General features: G+C 36.8%; 2 protein-coding genes across 5 annotated transcripts; one reads left to right on the plus strand and one right to left on the minus strand.

The window, feature by feature from the left end:
- Positions 1-1,718: 1,718 nt before the first annotated feature.
- On the plus strand, positions 1,719-9,977 carry si:dkey-260g12.1. 4 transcript variants are annotated; one of them, XM_047358080.1, is made up of 10 exons: positions 1,719-2,700; positions 2,860-2,926; positions 3,071-3,125; positions 3,411-3,521; positions 3,632-3,763; positions 5,478-5,519; positions 7,441-7,557; positions 7,780-7,802; positions 9,096-9,201; positions 9,363-9,977. In XM_047358080.1, exons 2-10 carry the CDS (start codon positions 2,861-2,863, stop codon positions 9,632-9,634), a joined length of 924 nt encoding a protein of 307 aa, XP_047214036.1. In that variant the 5' UTR covers positions 1,719-2,700; position 2,860; the 3' UTR covers positions 9,635-9,977. The 4 variants fall into 4 exon arrangements, with proteins under 4 accessions (XP_047214036.1, XP_047214044.1, XP_047214062.1 ...); XM_047358088.1 differs by having other exon boundaries at positions 1,719-2,926; XM_047358106.1 differs by lacking the exons at positions 3,411-3,521; positions 3,632-3,763.
- On the minus strand, positions 9,928-16,371 carry LOC124863681 (tumor necrosis factor receptor superfamily member 6-like). Its single transcript, XM_047358115.1, has 7 exons — positions 16,324-16,371; positions 15,945-16,086; positions 15,732-15,857; positions 13,057-13,206; positions 11,373-11,441; positions 11,180-11,284; positions 9,928-10,665 (listed from the first exon to the last, which is right to left on the minus strand). Exons 1-7 carry the CDS (start codon positions 16,324-16,326, stop codon positions 10,544-10,546), a joined length of 717 nt encoding a protein of 238 aa, XP_047214071.1. The 5' UTR covers positions 16,327-16,371; the 3' UTR covers positions 9,928-10,543.
- Positions 16,372-16,954: the final 583 nt, after the last annotated feature.

The following is a 16,954-nucleotide window of genomic DNA, read 5'->3' on the forward strand; positions in this document are numbered from 1 at the left end:
TAAGCTCAAAAAACCATTTTTGTTCTGTCCAGAGGTTTACATACACCTATCATGTGCATGAATGTTATGTTGGACTTTGAATTATTTGCACATAGAATCCATTACAGGAATTGTGACAAACTCACAGGAAAGACAGAATTAGCAAAAGTACAAGTTGTGTTGTATTTCTGCAGCCATGGAGTACTGCAGTCCAGCTTTCTGAGCCTGGGTCTTAAAGGACACAGTCCTGCATGTTTCTGCTCAAGTTTGATTCAGATGAGCTTCAAGTAATAAATTACTTCAACAGCTAGTCATCAAGTTTTACAGAAACCTCCTAATGATCCAAAACTCTGTTCCCCAAAGAAACAGGGTTATCTGCCTGACGTGTCTCACCCTCAGCAGAATCAACATCAGGTCATACATCTTCACAGGCTGGTGGCACACTACTTTTCAGTCTTTTAATCATGTTTAGATTATCCCTGCCCGCTGAACTGTAAATACCTTTGCCTTCAGCCATATTCTGTTGTGGCTCTCTCACTTCATACCGGATAGCGAGAAATTAATTTAGCTATCACCTGTTTGAGTCCCCTAGTTTTGGATCTAAACACTTGGGTAGGCAGGTCTAATAAAAGATCCTGTTTCCATGTGTTTAGGTTTCCTGAAATCCCCATTTTTATATAAAATACTGGGTGTCTACTTCATGATTGTAATCCAAAAAAGAAGAGATAGATACAATTCCCTTCAGAATCTTACAAACACTCATTATTGGCATGTTTTGCTTTTAAATTGATTAATTGGTCCTTCTGGGTGAATAGGTATGAATTTATTGTGGGTTTTCCCTAGTCTACACCGGGTCAAATCATACATACAGGCTCAAACATGCACACGTTCCCTCATTATTTGGTACCTCAATGCCATGCTTTTTGCAGCCATCAACAAACATCTGGTATAGTTCTGGATATTTACACTCTTTTCTTATCAGAGATTATTTAAATTGTTTTGTTGTGTGTCTTAGACCAGGCTTTTAAGCGTAATCTAAGAATTTTAAAAAGGTCTGGGCTTTGGGAAGAGCATTCCATTTCAAAGTTTAGATAAGTGTGTGGGATCAGTTTGGATCCTGTTTGGACAGAATTGGTACGGAGTTATTATTTTTTAATTTAAAAGCCTAACCTTCACTTGTACATACATACTTTTTGTCATTGTGGTCAAACAGCTCAATCTTTGTGTTGTCTGACCGTAAAGCCTGTCTTTAGGAGGGATTTTGTTTGCCAAAGTGGGCTCCTGGAAATTTAAAGTACCTGAGTATGGATCAGGTACTTTCTTTTTCTGGTAAGCACACAAATTGCTTTATTGTGGGCATGGACACACGTTTTCCAGCATGCTCCAGTTGATGCCAGGTTTATGTCATTGTGGTTTGTCGGTTGTTGACATCCTATGTTGTGGAGAGCGTGATCTCTTCTACCATCATCTACTGGGGAAGCAGCATCATAAACCAGGGACTTAAAAAAGCTCAACAAGCTGATAAAGGCTGGTTCTGTTCTGGAGACTCCTCTGGAACCTCTGGAGATCATTGTGGAAAGATGGATTCTTCATAAAATGAACATTATGGAGAACCCTGAGCATCCTCTTCATGAGACTGTCCTACAACAACAGAGTGTCTTCAGTCAGAGGCTTCTTCAGATCTGCTGTAAGACGGAGCGCTACAGGAGATCCTTCCTGCCCACAGCCATCAGCATCTACAACGGCTCTTTGAAGAAACCTACATAATATAACAACATTTAATTTCCCTTTGGGATTAATAAAGTATTTTTGAATTTGAATTGAATTTGAATGTTACCAGTTTCATACATTTTAGATGATTGTATGTACTTCTGAGCTGTAATTAAGAGTCTGAAAATGACAGCCAGATAAAGTGTCAGACCTGTAATGACTTCAGTGTGTGACTGATAAAAAAGGAGGTCCAAATTATTCAAGGTTACAGAGTTTTACATGACTGAAAGAGTTATCTACATGAAAAGAAACATATCTGAAAATCTTTGAGAGACTTATAGAAAACAAGCGAAAGCTCAGTTTGATTTAAATAGACTTCCTGTTTGAATATATAATAACTTTGAATAATTAGGTAAAAAACATTTTATTGTCCATTAAATAATGTTTATTAATGCCACTTATTTTTTATGCATTGAATTTAGGTAATCATCTAAGTACTTTCAGCACTGTTCACACTCATCATGAAAAATATTTTAATGTTTTTCATGTTTTCATTGAAATATGAGGGGCTGTACATTTTAGTTGCTTTTTTGATTTAATAAGGCACTGATTCAGAATAATATAACTAAACAAAAATAAGTTGTCTGAGAAAATAACAACCAAATCAGACATGAAACCCAGCCAAGTATCATGAAGATCTGTGTCTTCATCATGTTGTGCAGACAAGCCTTTAGTCGGATCTTACAGCTTAAACGGAAAGTCATGAAACTTTTGATTCATAAATCTTAGACAGTTGATTAGTGTGTGAGCACTGAAAGTATAAACACCGCAGCAGCGCCAGTTAGGGGCGGAAGAGACAGGAAGACAGGAAGACATAACCAGGTAAGGAAATAATGACACAGACAATGGGTAGAGTGAGTGAGACGACCGAGTGAGAGAAGGGGAGGCAGGCTCACCTAGAATAAGTTTGACAAAACAATAGAAGCAGAAGAGAGGAGAACTTCATCAAAGGTAAGGTCTAATCGTTTTTCTTGTTTATCATGTTATGAAATTTAAAAAAGAGGATGTTATGCATTTTTAAAAGTGGTTATGAATAAGCAACTTTTATAAAGCAAATATTTTCTTGATATCGTATAATTACCTGAGTACGTTGTAATTTTTCCCCTACAGGATGGGGACTGTGCAATACTTTCTAGTTGTGCTGTTATCTGCACAGTTGGTGCTCAACTCTCCCATGGTAAAAAAATAGATATATTCTCATCCTATTCACCTTTACTTATGACTGAAAGAACAGTCTTTCATACAAAAATATAGGTCAAATGCATTGATATGAGTTTCATGAAGATATTGTGGTTTAATCCTATTTGTACTCAAATGTCAGCAGCCAAACAGGACCTACATGGAGGGTAGCAAAAGGTGTACTGAATGCCCTGCAGGTAAAAGGATATTTTTCGATATAATGATTCTTGATTTTTTAAAGTGTCTGTTCCATGTTTTGTTTATGTAGTTTTTGACTTACTTTGTGATTGTGCATTGAAAATGTCTATTAGATAACTGTCGTTCTGTTAGTCTTCTCTTGATTTCTCCCGACTTCATAAAACAAAGACACATACTGTTCCCTGACATCTACACTATATGACCACATCCTTGCTTTATATGCAAACACTCACGGCACTTGCTTCCATCCGGTTGTTCTTGCTTGTTTCTTCCTGTTCTGTCAGGTGAATTTCAGAAGTCTTGTACGCAGTGCAAACCCTGTCCTAATGGAACGTACACCAAAGAGTGGAACCGTGAGCCTACTTGCTTGAAATGCTTCAGAGACTGCTCTCCACGTAAACAAACTAGCATCATTCCTACTTCATTACGTACCATATCATTGTACATGCAGAAGAAATGATCAGCTGGGACTCAGTTCTCGTCTTTGGCTTTTTGGCTCTTGTAGGGTATCATCTGCAGGTGGTACAGAACTGCACAAGAACAACCCCCTTGAGATGTGTCTGTGAGCCTGGTTTTAGATGCATGGAAATTGACCTAGGGAACTGCAGGGAGTGTGAAAAAGAAATGAACACAACAGGTAAATCCCAAATAAAATCACATTTTAATTAAAATTAGACAGAAGCTATACATTTTTATTGAAATTGGACAGATAGGTCAGATTATTTATTTAAATTTGTATAGCAGCATATTTATTTTCTATAATAAACACATTATTAGGAGTATTAATCATTTCCCAAGTCTTACAATGAAACACGATGTCCTTACTCAGTTGGGTTCTGATAGCTTGTTATCAGGAGTGTCCGCACAACTAACGGCCATTTCCAAAGCAGAGTCCTGCCACTTTAAAACCACTTCAACCTTAAAGAAATGGTCTCTGCTCTGTGAAGGACCTCAGTTTGGAGAAACTGAAAGAAGTCAACTTAATGACTGACAAGGCCTAAAGGTTTCTTCCAAAACAAGTTAAAATAACTCAATGCTTAAAAGGATAGTTAGATTATTTGAAGACGGTTTCTGACAAGGTTCAAGAAAGCTCGCTGAATCTCAGTTTGGTGAAAATAAAAGAGGCTCCAACAGTAGGATCAAGCTAAAAAATGTTTAAGCTATGAAAACATTTCTGAATAGTGGAACATTTTATAGGGCTTCAAACCCACAGTAGTTTTTATTATGGGGGCAGAGTTTAAAGAAGGATTTGCACTAAAAATTACCATCTACATTTCTGAAAATTAATGAAAAATGATAGGCCAAATCATTTTCAACATGGTGTTCAGTTTCTTTTAGTCCAGACCAGCTGTAGTTGTGATGTCGGATTATTTCTACATATCTGCTCTGTTTCTCTGTCATCTGTGGTTGTGAACTGTATGTAGCACAACCTTTTTGGTTGTTTATTTGTTCGTTTAAGATCTGATCAAAAATGTCATCCAAATATATATATATATATATATATATTAGTGAAATCTGATTTTGTCTGCTGTCCCTCTTTGACTAGGTGTAGCTTGACTCTTCAGTAAAAGCTAATCTCCAAAGTCAGATACTAAGTGAGGTATACTGCAGGTAAAAAGAACTGACAGCTGGATGGAAAGCGTTTCCGTCCCTTTAAGACCTCTGTCAGACAGTTCTAAATATCTGAAGCTTTAAACAGAGTTTGGAAACAATGGAAAACAATTCAATCAGGTTTGATGATGTTTGTAAGGTTTAAACTACTTTAAATTCTTAGGATTAAGTCAAGGTGTGTCTTTATAGTATTTTTGTATCGTATCTAACAGCATGTGGCAAATGAGAATGTAATGAAACGTTTTAAAATTGTCTGTTACTTTATTTGGCCTTCAAAGGGGAATTTTTAATGTTAAATTAAACTTTGCACAATATTGTTGTGTTGTACAGGTGAGTACTTGTGTTTGTTGTTCACGCATCTCAGAACACCACACTGTGTGTGGGCAATGAAGTGCCAGTGAGGTATCTGCCTGTTATACAAAATAAAACCTTAATGTTGTGTCCACTGCCCCCAAGTGGCTGAAATATTGTTATTCGATATTTAGAAAAACAAAAGACTGAGAAATGTGCGTAGGTATGAGTGTGTAAGGGACTTTTTATATGTTGTTATTGGCAGACAGTGGCACAATGAGAGGAAATGAGTGAATATTCAGATCATATGAGACACAAAATGTTATTGTACTACTAATAAAAGTGACATTTTAATTCATTTGAAGAATGTGTGAAATAGAAAAGTGATATTTTGAATGTTTTTCTTGTGATGAAAGCTAAAAAAAGGTTTCAATGTTTCTGTTTTGCAGCCGCATTAGTGACTTCAGGCCCATTGCATGGAGAACATCTGGGTAAATCAATTTTCAAGTCTTGCAACAGATTCTCAGCTGGATTTAGGTCTGGGAATTTTTCATATGAATTTGCTTTGGTATAGACCATTCTATTGTAACTGTGGCTGTTTAGGTTTGTTGTTCTGGTGGAAGGTGAATCTGCTTCCGACTCATGTGTTTTGCAGCCTCTAATGGTTGTATTGTGTTTAGCTAAATCCATCTTCCCAGCAACTCTGACCAGCTTCTCTGTGTTACATAATATGTGCAATATCAATGAACTGCAGTGGAACTTGGTTCTGAAGTTTTTTTTCCGAGGGATAAATCCTACTGAGGAGCGCCTTCCTGCACTATATTGCCAAAAGCATTGGGTTCCCCTTCCAAATCATTTAACTCAGTTGTTCTAGTAACATGCATGGCCACAGGTGTAAAAAACAAATCCAGCACCTAGGCATGAAGACATCTGCTACAAACATTTGTGAAAAAATTGGTCGCTCTCTGAATAATAATAGCAACTCAGGCAGACAGTGGAAGGGTAAAATCACAAAGCAGGGTGATGGATTGCTGAGGAGTATCGACGGCAGAGGTCGCCAACTCTCTTCTGAGTCCATAGCTACATATCTCCATATTTCACCCAACTTTAAGATTAGTTGGGGAACAATGCATAAAGCGCTTCATGGAATGGTTTTCCATGGCCAAGCAGCTGCATCCAAGGCTTACATCACTAAGTGCAATGCATTTAGTACAATGGGTGTGTGCATGGTTGTTTGTCCTGTATGTCTCTGTGTTGCCCTGCGACAGTACCCTGCCTCTCGCCCATAGACTGCTGGAGATAGGCACCAGCCCCCTTGACCCACTATGGAATAAATGGGATAGAAGATGAATGAATGAATTTCTTTCACCATGTCTGTTTCTGCAGTGTCATTTTTAGTTTGTTTCATTTCATTAATTCCAGATTCAAATATTCATATCTGGCTTTGGACAAAACCTATTAGTACTATCAAGTTAAGATATATGTGTTACGATTAAAAGTACTTTTTAAGAATAAATATTCCTGAAAAACTGCCCACATCAATTAAAAATTATTTAATATGATCATAGTTGACAATTTTGGTATTGATTCATAAAATCTCTTGAATAAAAATATATAAGTTTGCAATTTGTATCCATCTAGAGTGAAACAAAGCTAACTTGAACCCTGCAGGTGGCGCTAAAGGGCACTGCTTCATCATTTTCCTCTGTCTGTTCCCCAGTGGTTATTTCTGAGGTTCCTTTTAGGTTTCATTCTGCAGATCAATGGACTGTCTTTTAAAGTGTGTCATTAGGCCCACTTCTTGTTTGATGGTTGATCAGATTAAAGCAGATTGAAATTTAGTCAACCCAACAACTCCAGATTATGGGAAAAAAATTAAATAATTTTATGTTACTCATCATTTCTGTTGTTCAGTTACTGCAAAATTCACAGAAAATTCAGAAAAGTAAAGACAAGGTATATGAATATTGCAACCTTTGATAAATGAACTGAGACTGAAATTTATATCCAATATTTTTCATGCCTTTTTTATCCCTATAGATTATTATTATATATTATTATTATCCCTATAGATTATTATTCAAGGCTTTATTTCTTATTTTGTCAGTTTCTGTCTTCTAAAGAGAAGGACCAAATAATCCAGATGAGGCCAAGAGCTAAATATTACAAAATATTAAATACTTCATTATATTGATTTCTCTTCACTTCGTTTCAATAAAGAAAAACATGATTATTGATATTATTCATTAAAACAACTTGTGGTCCACAACATTCAGGCCCCATATTTCTTCGGTTTCACTTGATCAGTTTTATCTACTTGTTCTTTCTGATGTGATGTCTTCTTGCTTTTTTTAAATTTTAGTGTCAGTTCTAGTTTTGCTTTGACGATTTTTTCTTTTTTTTTTGTCTCAGCACACACAGGCGCTGGGCTGGCAGCCATTTTGGGCTCAGTGGTCTTCATAGGATGCGTGGCCCTTATAATCCTGTTCTGCATCTATCAGCCCCGAGAGGAAACGTGTTTCAGGCAAAGTAAGCTGTTCATTTACATTCAGGACAGTTTCTGCGGCCTCGGCTGAACTTTGTGATTGATTCATCTCCGGAGAACAACAAACACATTTAAACTGAACAGAGAAGAGATGAGTGTCATTGATGATTTGTCATGAACCTTTTGCTACATGAATGATGAACATGTTGAGTCATCACTGAAGTTCTGAAACTAATTTTATGTTACTCATCATTTCTGTTTTTCAGTTATTGCAAAGCTGTGTAATGAGGTATGTAAGTTAGGGTTTTTGTCTTTATGTACAGTTATGGTAAAAACCCATTCCTTCACTTCTGCTGTTTTAATGTATCTTATAGTCTCAAAGATCTGGTTTTAACAAGGTTGGAAAATTATAATCTGAACTGTGCAAGACACCAAAGAAGATACAACACCGCCATGATTTATTAAACAAATATAAGGCCAACATGAAGAAACTGTTTGAAAAACTAAGTACACCCCATGATTCAGTTCCTCGTAGAACCATCTTTAGCACCAATTACTTAAAAACTGCTTTATGGCTTGCAAGACTCAGTTTTGTGTAGGACAGATGACTCTTGAATGCATTTGAGTTCAGAGGAGTTTACGTTCAACTCTTCTGATGTGGGCAGGGCGCCTAGTTCCTGTGGCTGCAAAAATCCCAAATCATTGCCCTTTTACTACTGTGCTCGACACTTGGTTTGAGGTGGATGGGCAGTTTGTGCTGATGTGCTTTGTTTGTTTTTACAACTTTACTTTGGTCAAATTTTTGGGGCATTGCTCCAGAAGTGTTGTGATTCACTCAGATGCAACTATGCAAATCTACATTGTTCTGCCGTAGTCTTTTAGGAAATAAAAGGCTTTCTGCTGCCAACCTTCCAAACAAGTCACTGTGTTTTTTTAATGTGCTTACACAACCTAAAATATTTATTATGCTAAATGAGCCTGGTGGAATCTGAGTGTGAGTTTTCTTCAGTGTCTCTGAGCTTTGTACGCTCTGACCTGGGTGTGAATTTTCTGGGGCGTCCACTCCTGGGAAGATACTTGAGAATATACCTTGTCATCATAGAATAATGGATTTCAAATATTTTGGAAATGGGTGTATACCCCCACCAAGATTGATGGGCAGCAAAAATTGCTTTTCCATGGACATTGCTGAAGACTTTCCTTCCTGACACTGTGTTAAAACATATGTCTCCTATAGACCAGCAAAGATCACTGGTTTTATTGAGGTGGTCACACTGATAATCACTTAATCAAGCGTTATGACTAGATGGCTGCTTCTTTTCCTCTTAAATCCCAGACGCTTTAGTGTACATCCCATTGTGATTTAATCTTTGTTTTATAATAATGTGCAGTCTATTTTGTGTTTATATACTTAAATCCAAGTAATTTTAGAACTTTGGACCAGATAATTTTAATTATGTCCTGATACATAAAACCCCAGAATTGTGAAGGGGGTTGAATTTTCTTTTTAGCAACGCTGTATAGATTATTGTGTAATATTTCTTGCTGTTTTCTACAAACTGATGATACAATTCTTTTTTAGGCATGGCCAAAAGCCACTCGTAAAGCAAAGGAGTCGACTCATCAGTTCCCCAGAGACTCATTCAGTGCAAAGCAGCAGACGGCACCGCTTTCAGCTGCTAATCTGGGTACTGCTAAGTGAAAGAAGCATTTTCAGATGAAATTCTCGACTCGTATTCAGTCATAAAGAAAGAAAGTGTTTCAGATGCAGCTGCCCTCAGATGTTAAGAAAATGATAACACAGATGACTAAATATCCCTTATGTGTTTTTTTGTTTTCTTCTCTGCAGGTCCAGTCCACGTCCACAATCCAGGCACAGTCATCTTCAGCTTGCTCAGCCAGTTCACCGGTCAGGTCGGGCCAACGGTTCAGTGCGGGAATAGTGCTGAGAGGGTGAGCAATGAAGAAGAAGACGAGAGAGACTGTCCTGTGTTTCATCCCATGCCTTCTCCGAGTATTCACCTCTCTAAAGAAGAGAGGAGCAGCGAGACAGGGGATGTCTTCTTCCCCTCCCAGGAGCAGGGGAAAGATTACCACGTGTCGAAGGAGGAGGTGCTGTAATTTGTCAAACTGATCCAAGATTTGTTGTGGAGGACAATTTGGATTCTTTTAAAGAGAGGAACAAAAAACCTTGAAAACACAATTGCAGGCAAGAGAGGAAGGCAGGCATCTTATTCTGGCAAACTGTGAGAGGATCACAGTTGCCATTTTTTCCCTGCTGGTTAAGGAAACCCTCATCACGTCCAACTTTGATGAAAGCTGGAATAGTGACATTTTTGTAATTTATAATTTAAGAAATCTTGTAAATATTATAATAACTCTGTCAGCTTTAAAACTTGACTTCACTTGAGGCATTTTGAGTGGAAGATTTCTTTTTATTTTGAATAAAGAGAAGTGAAAAACATTTAAGTTTTCAGAAAAGTTTCACGTTCAGTATTCATGATCTGCCAAAAACATCAGCTTAAGGTCTATTTACATACATATATACAGTATATATATTTAAATGTGACTATATATACTAAGGAACAGGTTTGAAAACACCTACCTGGATAATTTCTCAGTGAGAATCTCATTACTGATATTTAAATATGCTCTCATGTGTGCATATCTTAAATAGTACAGTTTACAATAGCACATAGCTATTTAGCAAAAGACCAAGCAGTCCATCCAGGACTATTATAGTGTGCCACTCCGTGTGTTTTGGTAGAACAAATCTTCCAAATGCAGTTTTTGTAGATGTAGTTTTTGAGTAATCAGGACCCAGGTTTACTGTAATCCTTTCTCTCAGGGAACAGCATTCATCCCTGAGCCATACGTCCACTTTGGTCCTCTTCATTATAACGACTAGAGTAAAGTTTGTCTCCATTGGTCATAAACATCCAGAGAAAAAAGGAAGGTGTTGATTCTTTCTTGTGTCAGTGAAAATGTTGTCGAGACTTTTGTTTTGAACTCATCCGACGTAAGGATCTATTATTTTATACATAAATCTATGCAATGGTCACATTTCCCACACACCTCCTGGACTGGCTTGGACACATCATCGTCCATTGCACGTAGAGGGACCGTGACAGGTTTGTGATCCAAAAAATAAACTGAGAAGGAAAGAAGAAAATGAAACTTTTTATTAGATTTACAGCATTTGGCAATTTTTTATTTAAGTATTAACTTAGTATTTTACATTTTTGCATACAAATAATCAGAATGTTGGTCTAAGTTAGATGTAAGAATCTAAGAACCTAATTATTTTAGGCACTCCATGCACAATGAGGAGGAATGTAAAGTACCGGTAGTTAAAAATATTTAAAGCCCAATGTTGGAGAACTGCAGGAAAAAGGTTCTTGGCATCTTGAGGTCATCAAGTCTCCAAAACCACCATTAGTAACTTAATCCATGGTAACGGTTGTTTGAGAGACATGCCAGAAAAAAAGCCCTTTTTCTTCTTAGTGCTCATGGCATCAGGAACATTTTTAAAATACCAGGAAATCTTAATTAAAAATCTGGTGGCCTTCACTAGAAATCTTAAAATGGGTCATCTTTGGGTCTTTCAGCAGGATAATGATTCATAATACATGACCTTATCAGCACAGAAAGGGATTCTCATCTTACCTTGGTTGGACCGGATCCAGTGCAGAAATGGCTTGATTTTTGTCACTACAACCAGAGCAATTCCAGCACACAGAAGGACAATTATCACCAGGAACCACTGCGTATCTGTAAGAACATATAAAAAATTCAATGAATTTACATCCACTGCAGGTAAAGGAGAAGCTGACTACTTTCAATTTGAGATTACTCATACCGACTGCACCTCCGAGTGAGTTATTTATTTTTTTGGTTGTGCTGGTTGTGGAGGTGGACCCAACTTTTACTGGAGGAAGGAAGAGAAGGAAAAAACCTTATCAGTTCAGTGCAGACATTAAGAGGAAATACAACAGTTTTGTGTTTCAGAGCAGACAAAGAGCTTGTGTGTGACTGTCCTCAATAGTCATCGCAATGTAAACAAACAGTTTGAAGTACAAGCATGAAGTAAAAGTATGCAAAAAAATAAAATAAAATAATTACAAGCTTAGTGTGTTAAGATCTTAAATTACTTTATATAACAGGCCAAATTTCTTATACTGTTTTAACATTATTGTGCATTTCCATTGGATAAACCAGATGACTAAACTAAATAAACATTTGCTCCATATCTACATTTGCATCTAAATAATACAAACAACTGTGGTGCCAGCAATCATATGAGATTTAACTTTTAGTCCATTTCCCAGATCCCTTAGATCTTGTAAAAAAAAAAAAAAAGCTCTTATTCTGGATAAGTGTCCTCCTTTAAACTACAAAATAGCATTTCTTTTCACTTTGACAGTTTTTATGCTTCAGATTGGGTTGTGAAGCATTGTTTTTGTATCATCTTCTTTGTTACTTTCATCAAATTTTATGAAACGTTCCTGAAAGGTTTTTGTTTTGGTTTTCCTTTATGCCTTTAACGTGTTCAGAGTCACATAGTAACTTTCTTAAGCATGTCACTCAGTTATGAATCCAAAGTGAGGAATCACCTGGCTTTCAACAGGCCAGTGATGGGAGGGGTTAGAACCAACAGCTGCCAGTCTCTGAGTTGCTGTTGGAGCAGAAAGCAAAGTATTGCTCCAGCTGAGAGAATGGACAGGTTGAAACCACATGTGGAAAAAGTCTAGTTGGTTTCTTGAGAATGAACCGCTCATCTGACCCATAGTAAGGCACTCTGACCTGCATGCAGTAGTAGTTGGAGAATAGATTTATAGTTAGTATCTTTCTTCTTTAGATTTGTTGTGTTTCTTTTTGCTTAAGAAAATCTTTTCATTTGAACTGAAGGGCAAACATTTTAGTATTAATTCTAAATAAATCTCAAACTAAAGAAATATACAAAAACCTCCTAATTCTTCCTAATATTTGTGGTAAAGATTGTTCATTTTGACTGAATAAATTCATCATTGATGCTGCTTTTTAATAGATAATGAGACTGCTTATGACACTGATTAATATTTAGTAACTTATCTGTGCTACACAATGCAGCTTGATGGTTGGAGCAGTTGTTCTGCCCAAAATGTTAATTTCCACATAAATATTATCAGAAAAACTGCAACCATACAATAACCAAGAATTCTGGCTTAATAGACATTGTTAACATTCAATATTAAACATTTAAAATTGAATGTTGTAAGAGTTAGAGTTTAAGTGAGATAATGACTGCACCATACCACATTTTCTACCACAGCCAACTAATTTTGGTGCTACAGACGTAACAGAAACTATTTAGAGTAAACTGTAGGAAACGTATCCTTGTATTGGGGTTACAGTTTCCTCTATTATCTATTATCTTTTGATAAAGTGTAACTTTGTGGAAGGATGCCGCCTTTGTGTGCAAGAGTACAGAAGTAAATTACTGTGTTCCTATGTAAAACTTTAGTGTTTAATTTGGTTGCATGTGCAGAGAAGTTGTTTTTCACCTGTAGTGGTTCGTGGCAGGGTGGGTTTGACGGTCGTTGGGATGGGCACACACTTTGTGCAGAGCACATCTTTGCATCTGTGGCCAGCTCTACACTTGCAAACAGTGTTGTGGGTTGTTTTACAGCTGGACGCAATCTCAAAATTAGCTGCTAGAACAAAAAGAGAGTCATGTTTTAATATACATCATTGAAAAAGACCATTTAGATTTAGTGTCTTTTGGGCATGTACTGCTTGAGAGTGACTATAAGACGTGGCATGTAAAGCATAGTGCAAAATGACTCACAAATTGGGTCTTAGTCTAAACAGTTTTGTTATCACATCTTCTTTAGAATTAGAAAAGGCTGTTATTTCTTAGTGAAAGCAGCGTTTCACTTTGATGAAACAATTTCTCTCTTACAAAGATGCCCCAGCTTGTGTGGTCAAAATTAGCAAACAGAAAACTGCCTAAATGACTTCCACAGTGCTAGTCATACCTAAACTTGAATGTTTATTCACAGTTATAATTTAGAGAGAAAATAGAGATTAAGTAGAAAAAACTAGATTATACATGTTTCAGTGCAGGAAAACAAAGTTTGCCATAAGCATTACTGAAGTGTGGATCTACTGAATATAGTTGACAAAGTACAATGAAGAAATAAATTGAGGTTTATGCTTCTCATTGGAAGTCTTGATGATATGGTGGGTGTCAAAAGGTCATACCCATATTCATAAGTTCATTCCCTTGTTCCCTTAATTTTGATGCCCAAAGAGCAAATCCTCCATCTGCTGGACTTTCTCATTTCACTTTAGATGATGGGAAGAATATGTTGGCCAGAAATGACCTCCCTTCATTGTGACAAAGAAGCAACCTGAATAAATAAACTTCCAATCACCTTTTCCCAATGACCACCATTTTTCATACAGGAGGTCTTGTGCTCCAGCCCTCGTTATACTGTTTAAAAAGTAAAAACACTTGGAAAATTGTAGTCTATTTACCTTTAAAGCGTGGTATAAGAAATATTTGCAATTTTAAAAAACATTGTGGATTGTATGCTTTTCACAAAACAAAACTTTTCAAAACATTTCTTGGTTTTCCAATGTATTATGAAACATGTTAAGCTTTTCCAGTCATGCAACTATCACAAGCAAAAACATTGTAAATGCATGGAGTAAATGTGGTTCAGGAGGAAGAATAGCTGTATTACAATCCAAAAGTTCTGGGTTTCTTTCCAGCTTCCTCTTGTCACATGTCAACATGCCCCTGGGCAAGTCAGTTAACCTTAAATTGTCTACCAATCTGCATATCAGTGTATGAATGTAAGTGAATGCAACTGGGTGAATATGGCTGAAGTTTAAAGTGGTTTTGAGTGGAGGTATGACTAAAGAAGTTCAGTCCTTTTTTAAGTTCAGTCCTTTTTAAAAAACAGAAAACAGCTTTCATCTCAGTGTTTTAACAAATTTTCCATACATTTTACAGTTTTTATAGAGAGGGTGTGATGTACTAACTTTATTCAGAAATATAAATAGCTTTTTAGTCATTAAAGGATTAAAGGTTTTAAAAAAGCTGATATTTATACTTTTTTTTTTTATCTTTGCAGCTTGCAAAATGTTAACACGACAGTAAAGACCCAATGTCAGCATGTAAAATGTTTCTGTGGGTTGAATCATTTTCGCCTAAATTAGTTTCCATTCACATTAATTGACATGGAGCCCCTGTATGTGTAGTTTTTTGACATTTTCAACACCCACCTTCCTGTCACTAGATTCTAAAACAGATAACTAAGCTTTTAATAAGTTTTCATAAAAAACACATTTGACACAGATTGTCCAAAAAACTCACAATATTAGAAGAAGAAAGCCTCCAAATGTAAACAATACTAATTCAGAATGAGAACAGCAAACAGGTTTTGACATTGGTGCTGATTCTTCTTTAAGGTTTCCACTGTGACATTTAGAAATAAGCATAACAGGTTATTTTTGCTCACCTGTAGCAGTGCAGAGAAATTTGCATCAGCATATATCTTTCCATTGCTTTTTTTGTATTTTTTTTCTTTCCACTTATATTGGTATGGTGTGCTTCTTGGAGGGTTGCAAACACAAGTTTCTCTTAGCTTTTATTCCAGATGGTTTCACAGACCCCCATTCCCATCCTCTTTTTCATCTCTATCTGACTGTCTGCCCCCCTTGATACATAAACAGGGAAATCCCCTCAGATAAGGCAGTTTTTTCTGCTGGTAAGCTTCTCTGAAATCATGATCCACTGTCAGAGCTGAGTAACTTCAACTGTCTGTCTTTACAATGAAACTGGTCAAATTTAGCGGTCAGAGCAACAGATTACTCACTCTCACACATCACGCCCCGTAAGCAGAGTTAGAGTTCACACAGATACGCAAACTGGAACCACAAGGTTGTACAAAGAAGAGAGAGTGGAGTGCGTAAAGTTGTGAGTATATTTACAGTAATGCTTGATCATGCATATGTTCAAAACAAAACCAGTTCATATCAGCTCTGATTGTCTGGTGATAGTGTTATAGTCAGAGTGCATCCTTCTGATGCAAGAACTTAGTAACCAGTTTTATGTTCTTACTAAATGACACGTCATTTATCAATGGGTAATTTCGTAATAAAGAGACAGCTAAATAAAACATTGCAAGTCTTCCCATCCAAATAGAAAAATTATTGTAAAGTTTCTCACCTCTTATGCAAACTTTACAAATATCGCAACTCGTTTTCAGGTTGTAGGTATCCATATACCGCTCACCTAAACAGGGTTCACACTTGGTGTCACAAGTGGTTTCTGAGCGTGAACTATAATAATAACCTGGAGCAAAGATAGAGCAATTAATGGTTGAAACAGTTTACACTGGAATCTTTAAAGTCTGTAAATGTAAAAATGATATCACGATACCTGGCGGGCACTTGTTGCAACATAACGTGGGCTCATCTATCGGCCATTCGTATTGCGTCTCATTGCAATGGATGGCGAGCCCAGGGGAAAGGAAAGGAAGACTCCACAGCAAGGAGACGGTAAGATAACAGAGGGACAGCATCTGGGAAGATCCACATAAAAGAAAGAAGAAAACGAGGAGGAGGGAGATTGTTGATTATGTCAGATATGTGCAGATGGTTTCCTTAACATAAAAACATTTAATATTGAAATGATGAAACCAGTCCTGATTGTCTAAAACCTCCAAATAGTTTTTTTTTTCCACAAATCAATTAAATTGTTAATACTGGTTAATGGTTAATAATCTCAAAGAAGCTGAAGATATGTTGCCTTTACTCACCATGAATGAGAAGCTGACTGAAGATGTTACCTGGGACCCTCTGAGTGTGAGACTGAGCAAGGACCAGAAGTGTGTCAGGGGACTCTTCTCTAATGTCACAAAATGACTCATCATGAAACTGTCTTTTTAGTCTGTTTTCCTCTGCACTTATCTTCTAACTGTATTTGCTGGGACCCTCAAGATCTGTGCACAGCAACATAAACACCCCCCCTCTCCTAAGAGCAGCCTCCCCGTTTTTCCATCTTCTGTCGCGTCTCATCCAAATAGAAGGGTGTGTTTGATAACAGCCTGATACTTTCCTCTTTAATTTTTTCTTTCTTCCTAGTCATGTTGCTTGATAATGACAATGTAGAACTCATCTAACTCCAAACTGTTTGATCATACTTACACAGAACAGTTAGACACACAAGGAAATGAGTGATGATCAGTCCTGCAACTTCACATGATAGACAACAGAAGCTACAGCTTAGTCGCTTGGAGAAAATAAGTATTGAACATGTCAATGTTTTCTCAGTACATATATTTTCAATAGGGCTATTAAATTCATACCAGATTCCAAATAATCCACACATGTGAAGAAAGAATAACAAGTAAGTCCATTAATTAAGTGTAATAAAATTAAAAGACAGGC

This window comes from Girardinichthys multiradiatus, chromosome 3 (genome assembly GCF_021462225.1).
Source record: "Girardinichthys multiradiatus isolate DD_20200921_A chromosome 3, DD_fGirMul_XY1, whole genome shotgun sequence".
Lineage (NCBI taxonomy): Eukaryota > Metazoa > Chordata > Actinopteri > Cyprinodontiformes > Goodeidae > Girardinichthys > Girardinichthys multiradiatus.